Source organism: Dromiciops gliroides, chromosome 3, assembly GCF_019393635.1.
Source record: "Dromiciops gliroides isolate mDroGli1 chromosome 3, mDroGli1.pri, whole genome shotgun sequence".
NCBI classification, from domain to species: Eukaryota; Metazoa; Chordata; class Mammalia; order Microbiotheria; family Microbiotheriidae; genus Dromiciops; species Dromiciops gliroides.
In genome coordinates this window covers 283,510,462-283,530,021 of record NC_057863.1, presented here as the reverse complement: position 1 = coordinate 283,530,021, position 19,560 = coordinate 283,510,462, and the positions used below count along the sequence as shown (strand labels likewise).

The window sequence follows — 19,560 nt, the reverse complement described above, 5'->3', positions numbered from 1 at the left end:
ATAAATCTTAGGGAATAACATAATTTTTTTTAATGTAGCAGGGGCCTTAGAGATCAGAAACAAAAGAATAGTACTTTGGATAAGCTTTCTCTTCAAAATGTTGGTTAAGTTTTGTCAAGAATTATCATCCAAAAAAATGTTTTCTGGTTTTCTGAATATGTTTACCAGCCACAAATTAAGTACAGGCTCTAAGTTTCCTCATTTAACTAAAATGATATGTTGCAATTAATACTTAAAAAAAATTAATTAAAATCCATTAAGTGTTTTGAATAATTGGATTAATCCTATTTATACAATACTGTAAAATGAAATATAAGGAAAAGAATTAAAGTAGCCAAGACATTTGTACATGTTGCTCAGTTTAATTAATCCTTTCCCATAATGAGCAATTTAAAGATTTTGTTTCTGAAGAAGTAAAATGGGATGCTCTCATTCTTCTTAGTTTGTTTATTTATTTATTTGTTTGTTCGTTTGTTTCTTTGTTTGTTTATTTATTTATTTGTGCAGAGCAAGGAGGGTGAAGTGACTTGCCCAGGGTCACACAGCTAGTAAGTGTCAAGTGTCTGAGGCTGGATTTAAATTCAAGTCCTCCTGAATCCAAAGCTGGTGATCTATCCACTGGGAGACCTAGTTGCCCTCTATCCTTCTTAGTTTAAACAAAAATTTGATCTAACAAACAGCTAGAGTTAAGTCAATTTGGCCATCAGTTGTTGTCCCCACTCCCCATACTACCCCACCCATCCCACACTTTACAGAACTCATTTCTGACTTTTTTTTTTTTTTTAGTGAAGCAATTGAGGTTAAGTGACTTGCCCAGGGTCACACAGCTAGTAAGTGTTAAGTGTCTAAGGCCAGATTTGAACTCAGGTACTCCTGACTCCAGGGCCAGGGCTCTATTCACTGTGCCACCAGGCTGCCATAATTTATGACTTTTTTTTAAAACAGGGTTTTATAAAGTATTTCATTTTATATTCTGCTAATATTATCAATTTATATTTATATTTCACTTAGGTTGTCTGGTATGTGTGTGTGTGTGTGTGTATGTTTGTGTGTGTTTGGTACATAGTTGGATAAAATATCTCCTAATAATTGCTGTAATTTCATCTTAATTGGGTGTATATTCACATTTTTCATTTTTGATTCTGAGAATTTGGTTTTCTTCTTCCTTTTTAAAATCAAATTAGGGCAGCTAGGTGGCACAGTGGATAAAGCATCGGCCCTGGATTCAGGAGAACCTGAGTTCAGATACGGCCTCAAACACTTGAAACTTATTAGTTGTGCGATCCTGGGCAAGGCACTTAACCCTCATTGCCCTGCCCCCCCCCCAATCAAATTAGTCAGTGGTTTATCTGTTTTATTGTTTGTCTATTTGTTCTTTTTTTGAAACCAACTCCCATTGGGGGAGGGCAGTGAGGGTTAAGTGACTTGCCCAGGGTCACACAGCTAGTAAGTGTCAACTGTCTGGGGTGGGATTTGAACTCAGGTCCCAATGAATTTAGGGCCTGTGCTTTATCTACTGCTCCACCTAGTTGCCCCCCCCACTCCCATTTATTAATTCAACTTTTACTTATGATTTTATTAATCTCTCCTTTGATTTTCTGGATAAATACTTTGATATTTAATTGAGGATTTTTAATTTGAAGTTTTTCTAGTTCGTTTAAGTTATGTGATCAATTTGTTGATCTGTCCTCTGCATTTTATTGATATAAATGTTTAGAGATATCAACTTTCCCCTAGGTACTCCTTTTACTTCAACCCGCAAATTTTTGTGTCTCATTTTTGTCATTTTCTCTAATGAAATTATTAATTATTTCTATAACTTCTACTTAAAAGTATACAGTTGGGGGCAGCTAGGTGGCGCAGTGGATAGAGCACCGGCCCTGGAGTCAGGAGTACCTGAGTTCAAATCCGGCCTCAGACACTTAACACTTACTAGCTGTGTGACCCTGGGCAAGTCACTTAACCCCAACTGCCTCACTAAAAAAAAAAAAAAAGTATACAGTAAATATTCCTTTTTAAAAATTTTAAAGTGTAGTCTACAGACACTGGTATGAGGACAAGCTGGAAGCACAGAATCAGGATGCCATAGAAGCACATGGGCTTTTTGACTTTGGAGGCAACAGCTGCAACAGTAACAGTGGGGCACTGGGAATGCCAGATGTAAGTAGACTGAACACCTGGTCAGAAAGAGTTTCCAAGGGCCTCATCTGCTAGCCCTGGGCAGAATTAGGCAGAATCTAGTAGCTCAATAGCCTATTACCCAGGTCTGAGTCACTGCTTCACAGTAGGAAACAGCAAGTACAATCATAACAGAGCAGGGGACCCACCTGGATAAGGACCAGTGCATGGCCAAAGATGGCCTACCCCATTCCCCGTCATACAAACTTGGAAGCACCAAAAACCCACAGGTTCCCAGACTGAAGTAAAGAAAATCAGGTTTGCACTATCCCCTCCTTGCTCAGAGATGAGCAAAGTCCAACTCTAACAAAGTCTAAAGTCAAGAAATAGCCTGGAAAAATGAGTAAACAACAACACCAACAATAAAGAATTTGATCATCAAGAGCTTCTATGGTGAGAGGGCAGTGCAAGACACAAAATGATGGAGAGGATGTATGAAATAAGTACTCTAATATACTGTTGATGGAGTTGTAAATTCGTCAAATTATTCTGAGGAATAATTTGGAACTACGTAAGAGAGTATAAAACTGAACATACCCTTTCACCCAAGAATCCTGCTACTAGCTACATATCATCAAGAGATCAAGGAAAAATGTAAAGGACTTATATGTACATACTTATGTATACCACCTCTTTTTGTGGTGACAAAGAATTGGAAGAGGATCCCCATCAAATGGAGAATAGCTGGAAAAGGTTTGTTATATGATTGTGATAGAATACTATTATTGTATAATAAACATTGAAGAGGATGGATGATTTCAGAAAAAGCAAGCAAGACAGAACCAGAAGAAGGTTCACATTAACAACAATAGAGTAATGATACTCAAGTATGAAAGATTTACCATTATAGCATCTCAACAATATATGATTGATTAATCTAGTCTGAACAATACAGTAATCTATGAAAAACATTACCCACTTTCGAGATAAAGTACTAATAGATTGTGAATACAGATTGAAGCATATCTTTCCTCTGTTTTGCTTACTTTTTTCTTTTTCCTAACATGGCTAATGTGGAACTGATTTATATAACTTAATATGCCTTATGGATATTGTATTTCTTGTCTTCTCAATAGTTCAGGAATGGGGGAGAGAGGAAGAAAATTTGTAACTGACAATTAAAATTAAACTTAATTTTAAAATTTTGAAAGAAAGAAAATCAATATTGAAAATATCAGGAATAATAATGACATGCAAAATATACTTTGTGGAGAAGAAAAAAGCATTCAAAATTTGCTGGTGGTATGACACTATGATTTAGAACCAAGAATTTTCAGGTAGTAGAGTATCTTAGCTATAAAGTTATCTTTATGAGATGAAAATAGCAACATGTAACCCACCTTATACTGTTCTCCTAAAAAATATCATCTTGAAAAAAGAACAAAATTGTTTAAATAAGGATAACAAAACAGTAAAAGAAATTAAGTGATGCAATTTAATTCTCTTTTCAAATGAGGTAACTTCTTTAAGTTTTTTAGAAGCTAATGAGGTTGATAAAAATATAAATCTTTTAAAGTGAAGATGCTTTCTGATTAATAGAAACTTTATCTATCAGAAAGTCTACCTTCTGTTCAGAGAAGGAAAGTTCATTCTTTATGAGTGTATTGCTAATATTTTTATGGACTATTATTTTAATATTAATTTTAAAAGCACCTTAGCATTTTCTTTTACTTATAAGTCATAAAGAAAATCATGATCTCCAAGAAAATACTATTAATTGGTAACATAACTGCCTGAGCTGTAAGTACAGTTTGCTCTGAACTTCTAAAGGCAAGAAGCAACATGAAGCTGAAGCTAAAACTGTTAAAGGACTTGAAAGATTTCTAAGGACCGCATGAATAACCTAACTCTGCCCTGCTGACAATATGTATTTTCATATGAAGATTAGGGAGGAACACATCCAAAACAGATAAATGTCACTATATTCTTATTGAATATCCTTTCTGTGTTTGGTCAAACTAAACATGTTTGTGTTTAACTCAAAATTTCCTTATTTTATTTCAATATCAAATCTGAACAAATTGGTAGTTAGGTGGATAAAGTAACAGCCTTGGATTCAGGAGGACCTGAGTTCAAATATGGCCTCAGACACTTGACATTTGCTAGCTGTGTGATCCTGGGCAAGTCACTTAACCCATTGCCCCACAAAAAAAAAAATATCAAATCTGAACAGAGTGCTGTGTTAGAGCATCACTTCTTATGACCTATATTTGGAAGGGTCTGGTGCATAGGATAAGGCCAAGAGTTAGTTAGACTGGTTGTGTTAAGAAGGCAGATGTGTTTTACATAATATCATCTGATAAGATGTCAATAGGATGCTGGCTTCATACCTTTAAATACTACAAAATAATAGGTTTCTTTATAACAAACAATGTGATATAATAGAATGAATGTTAGTCCTAAAGTCAGAGACCTTAGTTAAATTCTTGCCTCTGCCACTAACTACATGTTGCTGATTTTGAGCTGATAAAAGAACATCAGAATTGTATTTTTTCCCATGAATTCAGTTAGTAACACTGGAATTCAGCAAAAAAAAATTGTTTCCACTAGTTCATTACAACAAACCCACAATATCAACAAAACTACAAAGATAGGGTGACTGATCCATAGGCTCCACTCAAGACCCTTTCAGGGGATTCACAAGGTAAAAATTATTTTATAATAATGTTATGATATTATTTGCCTATTAAAATGTTCCTCTCTCAAAAAATGCTCCTTTCTTTTTCAACATAATAGTTATGCAAGGCAATATTTTCTTTATATTTTTAATCTAAAACAACATGTCTCAACAGATTTTATACAGAAGCAAATAAGAAACTCCAGCTGTCTTCTATTAAGCCAGACATTAAAGCACTTTGCAAAAACATGAAAAACAATGCCACTCATCACTAAGTTATTTTTTTGAAAATATGGTTATTTTTCATAAATGTCTTTTTTTAAGTTAACATGTAATGGGATTGATAGTTATTTTCTAATGAATGTATGAATATACATCTATAAGTTTTCATTTCAAATATGGTAAATATCAATAAAAATAACTTACATAAACAAAAGTTCTTTGGAAGTCATCAATAATGTTTTAAGAGTGTAAAGGAGTCCTAAGATCAAAAATGTTAAGAACCATTAAAGTAGAGATTTATTCATAAATTCATCTCAATCTGACTCCACATACACAGAACATAGAAATTCTGAAGCCATAATACCATTTAACAAAGTAAAATAAATGTTAAGGAAAAGTATAACCATGGCAAATTGGACCTATAATTGTTTCTAACAACTGGAGTATCCAAAGTTGAAGTAGTCGTTTAAATCAAAATAAACAGCAGTAGGAGCTCTGCTAAATTAAAAAAAAAAAAAGAAATGTTTACTGTTATTTTGGAAATCAAAGTAGAATATGTTGTATTTTTTATGACAAAAGATATGTGCACAAATACTCAACTTTATCTATGATGTTAAAAATTGGAACCCTCCTCCAACAATTTAGAAAGAAAACCATCCAGACATACCAACCCTCTGAAAATTTTATCCTTATTCTCCCATGAGGTAACCACAGAGGACACACTCAGTGTGTTGTAGGATATCCATACTATATCTGATACCATGAAGGTAGCAATGGAATAATCTGCCTTTTTACCACATCATGTTACCAACATATCCTTTCTTTGTATTATAAATGTCCTTGATGACATCTTTTATTTTTGTTCTTGAAAGTTCTTCACTGGTTATATGATTCACCTTAATCACACTTGCCATTCATTGGTCTTTGTATGATATTCACTTTTAATTTTTTAGAGAATTCTCAACACCATGCCTGTAACCCAGTCATACAGTAACACAGTGGTATTAAATACATAGGTCTTTGTTGCCATGGGAATTTGGGGGTCATAAAAGGAGATTTTTATTTCCTGAAAGCAATACACAACTTTTTCCTTCAGATCAGCAAGATCTCAAATGCTATGAGAAATGAAATAAAACTTCATCTGTAAGAATCTAAAGGCTTTCCCCCTTTTACAAAGTAAAATTTGATTTACTTGATAAATAACCATAGGATATAGCAAAAATTAATAACTAATTACTGTATATGTTCTGGACAGTTAGGATTATATGATCTAAAGGTATTATGTATTATTCATATTGTGGGTAATGAAAAAATTTTAAATGGAGAGGGAGGAATAATAATGGAGGAGGAACAAGAATAGGGGATTTTTATAAGGTTGTTTGTGATGATTCACTTCTCATAAATGTTATTTCTTGTATAAAAAGCCAGAGCCGGGGTGGCTAGGTGGTGCAGTGGATAAAGCACTGGCCCTGGATTCAGGAGTACCTGAGTTCAAATCCGGCCTCAGACACTTGACACTTACTGGCTGTGTGACCCTGGACAAGTCACTTAACCCACATTGGTGCCCCCCCCCCAAAAAAAAGCCAGAGCTAAGATGGTGAATGAAAGATAGTAGATGCTCATACTTGCTGACACATTTACTCCAAAAAAAAAAAAATACTCCAAACTCATCCAGAAAACAACTCCTGGAGCAGCAGAATCCACAAAAAGATGGGTGAGATTATGTTCCAGCCAAAGACACCTTGGAAGTTCCACAGAAGGGGCAGCTGGGCTGGAAGTGGAGTCCAGCCCCCCAATCCCAACAACACAGATACAGCCTCAGGTAGGCTACACCAGGGAAACTTACTCCCAAGTCTCCAAAGCAGCTTCAGTGCCAGTGTCTTCTGGAACTAAGCTGATGGTCTGGTGAGAGGACTGAACCACTGGCCATGGAGGAGTCTACAGGGGTGTATGCAGGAGTTAAGGGGGGATTTGGGTATCCTACCCGAGCTAGGAACCAGGAAGAAACCTCGAGTGGCAGCCCTGGTAGGGGAGGGGTGCAGGTTCATCAGAGCTAGCAACCACGAGACAAAAAATTTTGGTTCTGGTTGATTGGCAAGTTGGCCTGGAGTTATCTACAGACCAGAGAAAGGGTCAGGTGAGTGAAGAAACTGCCCCTCATTATATCATAACACCTGGGAGGCCCTGGAGCTTTGGGCAATATATCCAAAAGAAAGACCCCATACTAAGAAGGAGGTAAAAGTCAATTGAAAGACAGGCAGGATGAGCAGGCAGAGAAAGTTGCAAACCATAGATAGCTTCTTTAGTGACAAGGAAGATAGAGGTGCACCCTCAGAAGAGGATAGCAACATCAGGGCCCCTATATCTAAAGCTTCCAAGAAAAATATGAATTGGTCTCAGGCCAGAGAAGCATTCAAAAAGGACTTTGAAGATAAAGTTAGAGAGAGAGAGGAAAAAATGGAAAGAGAAATGAGAGAGATACAGGAGAGTCATGAGAAAAAAAAGTTAACAGCTTGTAATGCCAAATGGAAAAGGAGATACAAAAGCTCTCTGAAGACAATTGGCTAAGAATTAGGATTGAACAAATGGAAGCTATTAACTTTGTGAGAAACCAAGACACAGGAAAGCAAATACAAATGGATAAAAAAAAAACAAAGAGCAATATGAAATATCTCCTTGTAAAAAAATCTGACCTGGAAAATAGGTCCAGGAGAGATAATTTAAAAATCACTGGACTACATGAAAACCATAATCAAAAGAAGAGCCTAGACAGCATCTTTCATGAGATTGTCAGGGAAAATTGCCCTGATAACTAGAAACAGAAGGCAAAATAGAAATTGAAAGAATCTTCCAATCACCTCCTGAAAAAGATCCCAAAATAAAAACTCCCAGGAATACTATAACCAAATTTCAGAGCTCCCAGGTCAAGGAGAAAATATTGCAAGTAGCCAGAAAGAAACAATTCAAATACTGTGGAGCCATGGTCAGGATAGCACAGGATCTAGCAGCTTCTACCTTAAAGGATCTGAGGGGATGGAATATGATATTCCAGAGGGCAAAGGAATTGGGTTCACAACCAAAAATCACTTATCCAACAAAACTGTGTATAATCTTTCAGGGGGGAAATGGGACTTGAATGAAAAAGAGGACTTTCAGTTATTTAGGGTGAAAAGACCTGAACTAATTAGAAAAGTTGACTTTCAAATGTAAGGCCCTAGAGAAGCATAAAAAGATAAACAGGAGGGGGCAGCTAGGTGGCGAAGTGGATAAAGCACTGGCTCTGTATTCAGAAGGACCTGAGTTCAGATCCTGCCTCAGACACTTGATACTTACTAGCTGTGTGACACTGGGCAATCACTTAACCCCCATTGCCCCGCCAAAAAAAAAAAAAAAAGATAAACAGGAAAAAGAAATCATGAGAGATGTTAAAAGGCTAAACTGTTTACATTCCTATATGGGAATCTAATCATAAGAGCCTTCTGAGTATTAGGGCAGATGATAGGAATAAATTTAGACAGAGCTCACAGGTGAGAAATGATTATGAAGAAATGATACCTGTAAAACATTTATGTTTTTGTTTCTCTCTTTTTTGGGGAGAGGGGGTGGCAGTCAGGGTTAATGAGTGTCTTGCATCAGAGAACGAATTTCGACTTGGGTCCTCCTGGGTTCAGGGTGGGTGCTTTGTCCACTGAGTCACCTATCTGCCCCATGGTGACATCTTTGGGGTAAAATCAAGGTGAGGAGAGGAATACACTGGGGAAGTGGTTAGAGGAGTGGCAGAATGGGGGGAAATCTCACATGAAAGAAACAGGAAAGGATGTATGGGGTAGGGGGAGAGATAGGAGTGGTGTTAGGAAGTAAAGGAGCCTTATACACATCAGAATTGGCTCAAGGAGGGATTCACATACCCACCCAATTTGGTGGAGTAATCTATCTAACCCTGCAGGAAAGCAAGAGGGGAATGGGATGAGGTAGGAAGGGTGAAATAAGGGAGGGCAGAGCTGGGAAAGGGGGCAGTCAGAAGCAAAACACTTTTGAGGAGGAATAGGGTAAAAGAAGATAGAAAATAGTGTAAATATCACGGGAAGGGAATAGGATAGAAGGAAACAGTTATGATGATTGATTATAATGGCAAAATGTATGGTACTTTCTTTGCTGGGATATTGTGAAGAAAATTCTTTGTCACATTTTAGGTACTATATAAAAGTTATGATGAACAGGATGCTATCAGAAAAACCTAGAAAGATCTACATGAACTGAAGCAGAGTGAAATGTAGTGTATACAAAAGAAAAGCAATAGTGTAAGATGATCTTCTGGAAAGCATATGGTTATTTTCAGCAATGCAATGATCCAATATAACTTTGAAGAACTCATGAAAATTGCCTTCCATCTACAGAGAAAGAACTGATGGTATCTGAAAACACATTGAAGCATAACTTTTTTTTTTTATAGTTCCTCAATCTGAAGTTTTGTTTTTGTCTGTTTTCTTTTACAACCTGGCTAATGTGGAGATGTTTTAAATGACTTCTCATGTATAACTTATATGGAATTGCTTGTGTTCTTGGTGGTGGGGGTGAGGAAGGAGGGAGGAAGAGAAGTTGGAACACAAAGCTTTAAAAAATTTATGTCAAAATTTGTTTTTACATGTAATTTGGAAAATAAAATTCTAAACAGAAAAAAATGTTATTTCTTGCCCTTTATCCTTATTTTATGTGTAATGACTATAAAAGACATCGATCAAGATAAATAAAAATTTCTTCTCGTAGCTCCATTCCAAACCAAAAAAATTACAGAATTAAGGAAATTCTGTAATTAGAGACTCTAATTCTTCACAAAGGTACTCCAAGGCACTCATCACCCTCCTTTCATTTTTAAGCCAGATTACACCTTTTTAATAGAATGTATAATATATTCATTAGCAAAATGTAAGAATCTCTGTAATCACCCCAAACATAGTCCAACAACGTCTTTATGCATTTTATAGAAATCATTCGCAACTTTCTTGTAATATACACATACTCCTGCACACAAATAATTCACAAATCCTTATAAGGAATCAACACATTGTTCAAGTTACAAAAATACAGTGCTCAAAAGATATATGTTTATAAAAGGAGTAAAATATTATTGATTTAATAATTATTAAATAAATCTCTTTAAAGCACTGTAACATCTAAAATGTCTTTAATGACGGTCTCAAAGCCTATAAATTAATCCCACACTCATGACTTGTTCGCATACAGCACATATATAAAAATGATTCAAGTATAGTGAAAACACTAGAGTGCTGGATCTGCATGTGGAAAACTGTCCTCTCTTTAAAAATTACTATCAGTAGCAGCTAGGTAGCACAGTGGATAGAACACTGGCCCTGGATTCAGGAGGACCTGAGTTCAAATCCAGCCTCACACACTTGACACTTAATAGCTGTGTGACACTGATCAAGTCACTTAACCCTCATTGCCCCACAAAATTTTTTTTAATCAAAAAATAAACTACTTTCAACAAAATAACCCAGGCACAAGTGATAATACAACATGGCTTTTTTAATACAGAGATAGTTTAAGTCCACGATGATTCTGCTCAGCTTTTAATCAATTGTCATATTTCCTAAATAAAAGTAAGTAATACTTCATGGATAAAGAGACTTGAACCAAAGCATTTAATTAAAACCTTTATTTAGATTAATGGCATTATGTAAATAGTATCATTGCTTTAAGAGCTAAAAATTTCAGTAAGTATGTGTATAAATATGTATCTTTACACATAGAAATACATGTCTGCATATATGAATTATACATATCATCTGAATATGTATATGCAGATATGGGTATATATTTATCTTATGGAATCTTCCTCCAATTAAATAAAAATGTTACTTGGACTCAATAAATGTAAAATTTTTATTATGTGTAAAGAAATATAGAGAGCTTTGACTTTGAACCTGCAGGTCAAATTGAAATGAAAGACAAAGATGATATATGAAAATACTTGGGTTTCTTTCAAGAAAGACAAACTGAGCATAATGACATCAATAGTCAATGAGTGTTTATTAGGGTCCTACTATATGCTCCACACTGTACTAAATTCTGGGGATACAAATATGAAAGGAAGTACCTACCCTCAAGATTGCAATCTAATATTGCAAAACAACACACAAAAGGAATCTGATGGAGGAGTTTGGGAAGCTATCCAATTTGCATAGTGGAAAAATCAGAGAAATCCCAAAGTAGTGCAGTCATGTGGGAAATGAAGAACTATATTTCTGGAACCCCCTTCTCAAGTAGAGATTTGGGAATTCATGGCTTCTCCCTCCAATCAGAGGTGAAAAGGTTAGTGATCAGGTATCAGTACAAAGAAAATGCTAGGGATATATATTTTAACAAATTCAATGGCACCCTGAAATCAAAGGTAAACAAGAGCAACATGCTTTAAGCAATTACTACTTAACTTCAATTTTAATATGAAATCTGTAATTATAGCATGGACCATGATAGATTTGGAAAGTATTCTAATGAAAAAAATTAATACCAATAAAATAAAAATCTCATCACCATGAGAGAGCAATACAAAGATTAAGACTTCCTAAAAAAAGTGTTGACTGATGGTGGGGAGAGGTACGTGTATTTGAATACATACATACACACACACACAGAGATAGAAATAATTATGATGCAATTAAAAAGTGGCTCATCAACACCAGATATTATTATTTTTTTTGACAGGGCAATGAAGGTTAAATGACACTTGCCCAGGGTCACACAGCTAGTAAGTGTCAAGTTTCTGAGGCAGCTTTGAACTCAGGTCCTCCTGAATCCAGGGCCTGTGCTTTATCCACTGTGACATGTAGCTATCCCTGACACCAGAAATTACAGAAGAGTTCTCCTTAAGGAGCCAATACTTACTGATTAAGAGCAGCAAGAAGGCAGAATGAACAGAGTGCCAAGCATGAAGTCAGCAATACTTGATTTCAAATACAACCTCAGACACTAACTAGTTTTGTGAACCTAGGCAAGTTATTTAACCCTGTTTGCTTTGGTTTCCTCTGTAAAAATGCACTGGAGAAGGAATTGCCAAACCACTCCAATACCTTTGCCAAGAAAACTGCAAATGGAGTCACAAAGAGTCAGACATGCCTGAAATGACTGAACAACAACCTAGTGATCAAAGCAGATTATGACAGAAAATTACTCGGCTATATTGGAATTAGAGCATTATCACATAAATAACTGTTGTTCACATTTACCTAGGCAGAAGATACAAGGAACAATATGGAACTTTGTTAGAAAGAAAAAATTAAATACCTAAAGCTTAATACATGATAAAAAGGGGAAAAAATCAAACCTTTCTACTATACACTGAAATAATGACCACTGTTGAATTTTTACAAACACCTAAAAAGTGGGTCCTTAGTGATAAGTGATGTCAGAAGCAGGGCTTTTTCTATTCATTAACAAGAGCAATCTAAGTCTCATATTGATGCTGAAAAATCATTGTTCAACCTTCTCTTGAATACTGTCATTTCTACTGATGTGGTGAAGGCTAGTAAAAGAATAAGCACTCTACAAGTTCAAAGGAGCTTCATCTGAAAGTAGCCAAAGGTGCCTTCCCAGGTTTCATGCTCCTTGGAATTGCTATTCATTCAAGCTTTGGATGGCTGTAGCTCATATACTTTAATGACACATAGTTTTCAATACACCCTCCTGAAGTATATTCAAGGTATGCATTGCATTGAATTTTCCTTTCACTTTTTAGTGATGGGGAGGTAGAATTTATCATATCCATTTAAGTGATATTTACTACTAAATATTGGGGAAGCAGGATGAAAAATCAGGATGAGCAGGATAGAAAAATCACTTTTCCAATACTTAGTGAGGCCCATGAACCTGTGACACATCAATGTCATATATTTCAAAAAGCTCTCATCTATAACATTAACAAAGATTATTAAGAATATTCTGATATTATGGTATTCTCTTCTTTCTCTTCATCTTTAAACTTCATGTATATGATAGCCAGGATGCTCAATTTTAAGATTATTCAATATATGAAAACCCAAGTTTACATGAAATGCTGACCAAGGACACATCATTTCAGTTAGATAATTCTTCCCTAGATGAAAGGTCCAACAATCATCTGCTCATTTTCACTACTTCCCAATCATTCATTCAATAAATCTATTGAACTGAAATGAATTTAATATTTACTTAGCACCTAATGTGGGCATAATAAGATATTAGTATGTGGAAAGGGGAGATATGAAGATACCAAATTTAGAGAACCCATGATCTCAGAAGTCATATGATTATTCTCTAGCAAAGGGATGTGAAACCATTAAAGATACTAGCATTTATAATATAATTGGACTGACATAGACAAAGGTTTGCACTGCCTCTATACAAAGATGACACCCAAGTTTGTGAACTATTCATTATTTTAAAACTTTCCTAATACTGATTAGAGCAGCTCATCTTCCCAGGCCTGTAGAATCAGAATTTAAGTGTCATCCTCAACTTCTCACTTGCCTCTCATCCATTTTATTCAACTTCTTGCCAAGTTCGGTCAATTTTATTATTGTAACATCTCCTACATATGTCCCTTTAACTCCTCTGATGAAGCCTCCACCAAGGGCATCAGCAATCACTTATATTATATTTTTGGTAACTGACTTCATTCTCTAGAAAGCTAAAGGGTATGTGTGAAGACCAACTAAAGACATTTATGAAAAATATACAAAACAATGTGCTAAAACTTTTAAGAGAAAGATATTGGAAAAATAATGGAAAATATACAAATAAGGCCATACCCTATCAGGTGCTGAATAAATGTCTACTGAATTATTTTGAAGCTAAATTAACTATTTAATTATCCTTAAGACTTTGGGGGGGGGTGGGCAGGGCAATGAGGGTTAAGTGACTTGCCCAGGGTCACATAGCTAGTAAGTGTAAAGTATCTGAGGCTGGATTTGAACTCAGGTCCTCCTGAATCCAGGGCCAGTGCTTTATCTACTGGACCACTTAGCTGCCCTATCCTTAAGGCTTTTAAAGGAAGTAGAAGTATGTTGTTGTTGTTGTTGTTGTTGTTTTCAAAAGGAAAATGAGGGAATGATTGGTGTCTTGAAATGGAAATTTTTTAAAAAATTATTTAAAAAATAACAAAGTTTAGCAGTTGGGATTTAAGTCTAGGCCATTTTCTTCTCATTCATATCCAACAGTGTTATAGAAAGTAATGAGAAAAGATCTGAATTTATAATATTCTAGGATTCAGAACTTGAAGATCAGTCAGTCCATAAATAGACCTAATATGTGTCAGGAATTGTGTTAAAAGCTGGGATCACAAAAATGAGTAAAGGCATTCCCTGCCCTCAAATACCTTTAGGGTGAATACTTCATTTTACATTTTACAAACAAGAAAAATGGAGATTTAGTGACATTAACTGTGTTTCCCAAAGTCTCATAGGAAGTAGCAAAGCAGGAATTTGAGGCCAGCTTCTCTGAGTAGAGATAACGTAGGTTCCCTCCAAGATTCTTTCTAAGCTGCTTTGGAAAGAAATCAAAATGCATAATACATGCTCTAACTTGTTTTCCCCCATCCATATAAATAATTGCTTCTATCACAATGAGAATCATCTCAGGATAGGGAAGATACTATGAAAACCAGTTTCAGTCCTAGCATTACTCCAGGATAGACTGACATCTGATTTTGATGGCAAAACTTCTGACATAGAATATAACTTTGATATTCAAGACTTATATGGCAGGGTCATACTGGTTAATGTTTAATGACTGGTTCTCATCCCACAAACATAAAAGGTAAGCACAACATAATTTAAAATCTTTTTTTCATCAATATTTTTCTGCTTCTCTTTAAGTATAGATAATCATCAAAATGACAAATCAACTCCTATTTTATGATGTTTGCTGATATCTTAGGTATAAATGTTCATATAAAAAATTTAAGAACCTGCAAACCAGATGAAGCTGGTTCCAGCATGCATTTGACCCAGCAGAGTTACCCACCCATATGATTCCCTTTTTGCTTACAGTTTCACCATTCTACAGTACTTAAAAGCCACCAATCTTGAGTCCTTTCTAAATCAGCTTAGTTTAGAATGTCAAGGCACCTCCTATTACCTCAGATAAAACCTTAAAGCAATTTTTGTTTAGTTAAAAATAACAATATAGGTAAGATTCAAGCTGAAATATTAGTGTTGAGTATTCTAATAATGGTTACTAAATGCTGAAGTGCAAATCGAGCAGAAATTGAAAACATGGGAAACAAAATTCTTCTGACTACCACTTATATGAATTATGACAAAGAATGGAAATGCAATTTCATTTGGATCAGGACTTCCAGGTGAGGAAATTCTATCTACCAAAATACTACAGCATCTTGTCTGTAATTTATACCTTATATTGTTACCCAGAAAACAGAGAATTTAAATGACTGGCATGGGACCATGCAGGCCCTGTATGTGAGAAAAAGGACTTAAACATTGGTCTTTCCACTGTTAAGACCAATTTTCTATCACTTCCACCACAGCACCCCTCAGAGGAAGAGTAAGAACATTAGCCACTGTAGCCCTCAATATTTAAATTCATCACAGCAGGTGGAAAAGAATTTTAACTCTCATATTTCAGTGCCACACAAATGTGAGGATGGGAACAACAGCTGTTTCCATCAAAGAAACTCCTTTTCAGCTTTGATTTGTCTGCAATTTATCTAGATGGCAGTGCATGCTAAACTGCACAATCCCCCTGAAATCATAAGCTGAGCACTTCTTTTTTTCCCATAGCACCAGTACAAGCAACAGTAAAGAATAAATATGTTAATAGGATACAAGTTGGCAACTCATAAATAAGCAATATAAGATAAAAATGTAAAGGACTGTTATGATAATGCTTGAAAATGTATAGTTTTGGCATAGAAAAAATTGGAATTATAAAAAGAGTTTTATTTTTATAGCATCTAAAATATTAATCTTATTATTTGTATTAAAGTTAATAATTAAATTTTGAAAATTACAATTAAAATTATAAGAATAATTCTGTTAATAAAATTCAAATGTATGATTTTTGTGCAGAAACGGACTTAAATGGGATTTACTTGAGTTCAAAGTAAATCTTTAAACTCATGGTATTAAAACTGTGATGAATTTATGTATTTAAATTAAAATACTCATCTTTGTAGTTAAAAAATACTCATTCTTTTAGTTAGTAAAATGCCCTTTCCCTACAAGTTTAGGATTAACTCATTATTTAAGGTTTTAAGTAAAAAGAAGTAGGGCATATATATATATATATATATATATATATATGTGTGTGTGTGTGTGTGTGTGTATATATGTGTGTGTGTGTGTGCATGTATATATATGGATGAATATGTGTATACATATATGTGTTAATAATATTTATTCATAGGGTAAAACAAATCTATTTATATTTATATTTTCTCCCCCAGCCATAATGCCTTGCAAATAGACATTTTTTTTTTTTGCAGTGCAATGAGGGTTAAGTGACTTCCCCATGGATACACAACTAGTAAGTGTCAAGGTCTGAGGCTGGATTTGAACTCAGGTCCTCCTGAATCCAGGGCCTATGCTTTATACACTGAGCCAACTAGCTGCCCCCCGAAAAGAGATTTTTAATTAATATTTTCTGAATGGCTGATTAAAATAAATGCAATTGTATGAACTCTTCTTGCATTTTTATATTAAAAATTAAATTGCTTTTAAAACTTAAGTTTCTATTTTAACTACAACTAGGCATTATTTTCCGGTAATATCCAGTTTCTGCACATGGAGTCTAACATACACAATTTGTAATATATAATTTCCTTAATAGTTAGAATTGCTTTTTAGAGTGAGGCTAACCGTTCCTCTCCAAATTTTTCTTGCCACTTCAGCTTTCCCACATCTAAACACCTATCTCAGGGATTCCTATACTTAATATTTTGAAAGCCTCAAATTATGTCACTCTTTTGTGCTATGTAAAATGGAGTGTTACTAATGTAATGAACAAGAGTTGAAATTTCTGTGCTTCTTCTTATCAGAATTCTCTTTTACAAGCCAAACTTTTCAACATTAACTTTTACATTCATATAGTTAGCAAGACACCATACATTTTAAATTTCTAAGTCTATGAAATAAAGCAGTCTATATACTACCAGAGTATAAAGAGGATATCACATACCTTGTGTTTGCTTAAGAGTAAAAGTGAAACCAGTTTCCTTAGTAATAGTGAAATCCATGGAAGAGGCAGGAAGCTTACGGTTGCTGAATTTATCTGAAGAAGAAGAAAGAAGAAAGAAGAAAGAAGAAAGAAGAAAGAAGAAAGAAGAAAGAAGAAAGAAGAAAGAAGAAAGAAGAAAGAAGAAAGAAGAAGAAGAAGAAGAAGAAGAAGATGAAGAAGAAGAAGAAGATGAAGAAGAAGAAGAAGAGGAGGAGGAGGAGGAGGAAGAGGAAGAAGAGGAAGAAGAAGAAATGCATAATTTAATGGCACTATTTAAGGAAGAAAATTCACTAGAGATTTAAATGTGATCAAAAACCTTTTCTAATGGAAAAACATGCAGATACTTTTTTATAATATATTTTGAAATTAAATCAATAGATTCTTAAAATAATTTCCATATGTTAAAGAGATTACAATATTAAAAAATTCAACCAAAAGATATATAATGCCATAGTATTATAATTCCAATCTAGATACCACATGGATAATTACTTATATATTTCACAATAGGCATGTGTTATTCTTTAGGATGTTAGGGATGTCTCAATCTCCTTAGATCTCTAAGGTGAGGACAAGCAAAAGGATTGTGTTGCCTCAAACATATACTAAAAAGCTAAAAAAATATGTGTTTTTCTATAGATAGATAGATGTATGCATGCAATAATGAAGTAACAGTAAACCTAATAAATCCTAAAATAGGTATTTCAAACTATTAATTACCATGCATTACATGTAAGTAAGTGTCTGAGACAGGATTTGAATTCAGGTCTTCCTAAATCCAGGGCTGGTGTTCTTTCCATTGTGCTGTCTTGCTGATATCAACACATGCACACATACAAATGTATATCAAAATACATCTATATAATATGTACATATTGTGTTATATGCTTGCATATACATACATACAATGCATACATGTGTGCATACATGCATGGACACATACATACAGTTAAAGATTTTTTACAACCAGGAATGCAGCATACCCTCAATAAAGTTATTACTCTACTGTGTTATCAGGGTAGGGAAATTATTTTCAAATCTAAGAAGCTATGCTGACCCTACCAAACTGATAAAATCTTTGAATATGTGAGTCTTTCCTCTAAAAACTATTCTATATAAATTAATTAAAGCTCTTCACTAAAAGGTAGTGCTCACCAAGTAATGAATTTGGTAAAGAGAGTCATCTAAAAAGGCATAGAGGAAATGGACTGGCTTTCATGGAAAGAATATCCAGATCCAGCTCTTTGAAGAATATCCATGTTTAGTTCATATTCTGATGGAATTCAGAATGGAAGGATTTAGTTCTTTTTTGTTTGTTTTGTTTTGTTTTTTCCAGGTCAATGAGGGTTAAGTGACTTGCCAGGGTCATACAGCTAGTAAGTATCAAGTGTCTGAGGTCGGCTTTGAACTCAGGTCCTCCTGCATCCAGGACTGGTGCTTCATCTACTGTGGCACCTAGTTGCCCCCGAGGATTTAATTCTGATATATGTTATCTAATTTTCCTCTCCCAAATTTTTTTTAAATAAAAGAATAAGGATGAAGGAAATGGTATAACATTTCTCCAATAAAATGCTAACCTTCTTGTAGGGAAGATGGAAGAGCAGCATCATTTATTAAACCCAGATACTGCAATTGAGGAAAATAGCTATTCTATAAAATTTTGTGATATTGCCTAGCCTGAAGAAATCTTCCATTTCTCCTATTTTATATTGTACTTGATTGATTAATGTGAGTTTCTTATTTGAAATATTCTCCTTCTGATTGGCAGTTGGCAAAGATCACAACATGCTTAACATAAATATTTATTAAGCACTGAAGATATTATACAAAACGTTCAGGAGACCTGTAGGAATAAAGTTATTACAAGCTAATTCAAACATAGGAAAATAAAAAGCAGTGGGATTTGTTTCATGATCATAGACATGATCCTGATCATCTTACCGAATCTGTTTTGGGGTTTTTATTTTTATTTTGCCTTAGTAATTAGTCCACAAATGTTTACCTACAAATCCAATTCAGTTTGTTTTATATTAAATAATTTCTCCAAACTCAGAGAAATTATCTCCAAAATGCTGGTGTGCTGATTTATATGAGTATTATATAAAATGCCTGATGTTATCATTTTACTTGGAAAAATGCCACTAATATCTACATCAGTGTGTAGTGGTTTGTTTAAAGATAGGTGAGATAACTGATATGCTAGTCCATGAACTATACCAATCTTGAAGAATAAAGACAATTCAGAAAATATATAATTAAAGAAGTTTCTTTGTGACAGTCATAAATAGCATCCTGGGTTTAACATCAAGAAA

General features: G+C 34.6%; 1 protein-coding gene across 1 annotated transcript in view; it reads right to left on the bottom strand.

Moving 5' to 3' along the window:
- CFAP47 (cilia and flagella associated protein 47) overlaps nt 1-19,560 on the bottom strand; it is an 849,402-nt gene that overhangs the window by 183,200 nt on the left and 646,642 nt on the right. Inside the window, 1 exon segment of the mRNA XM_043993472.1 lies at nt 17,210-17,302. Within this exon segment, the coding sequence (XP_043849407.1) occupies nt 17,210-17,302 (93 nt within the window).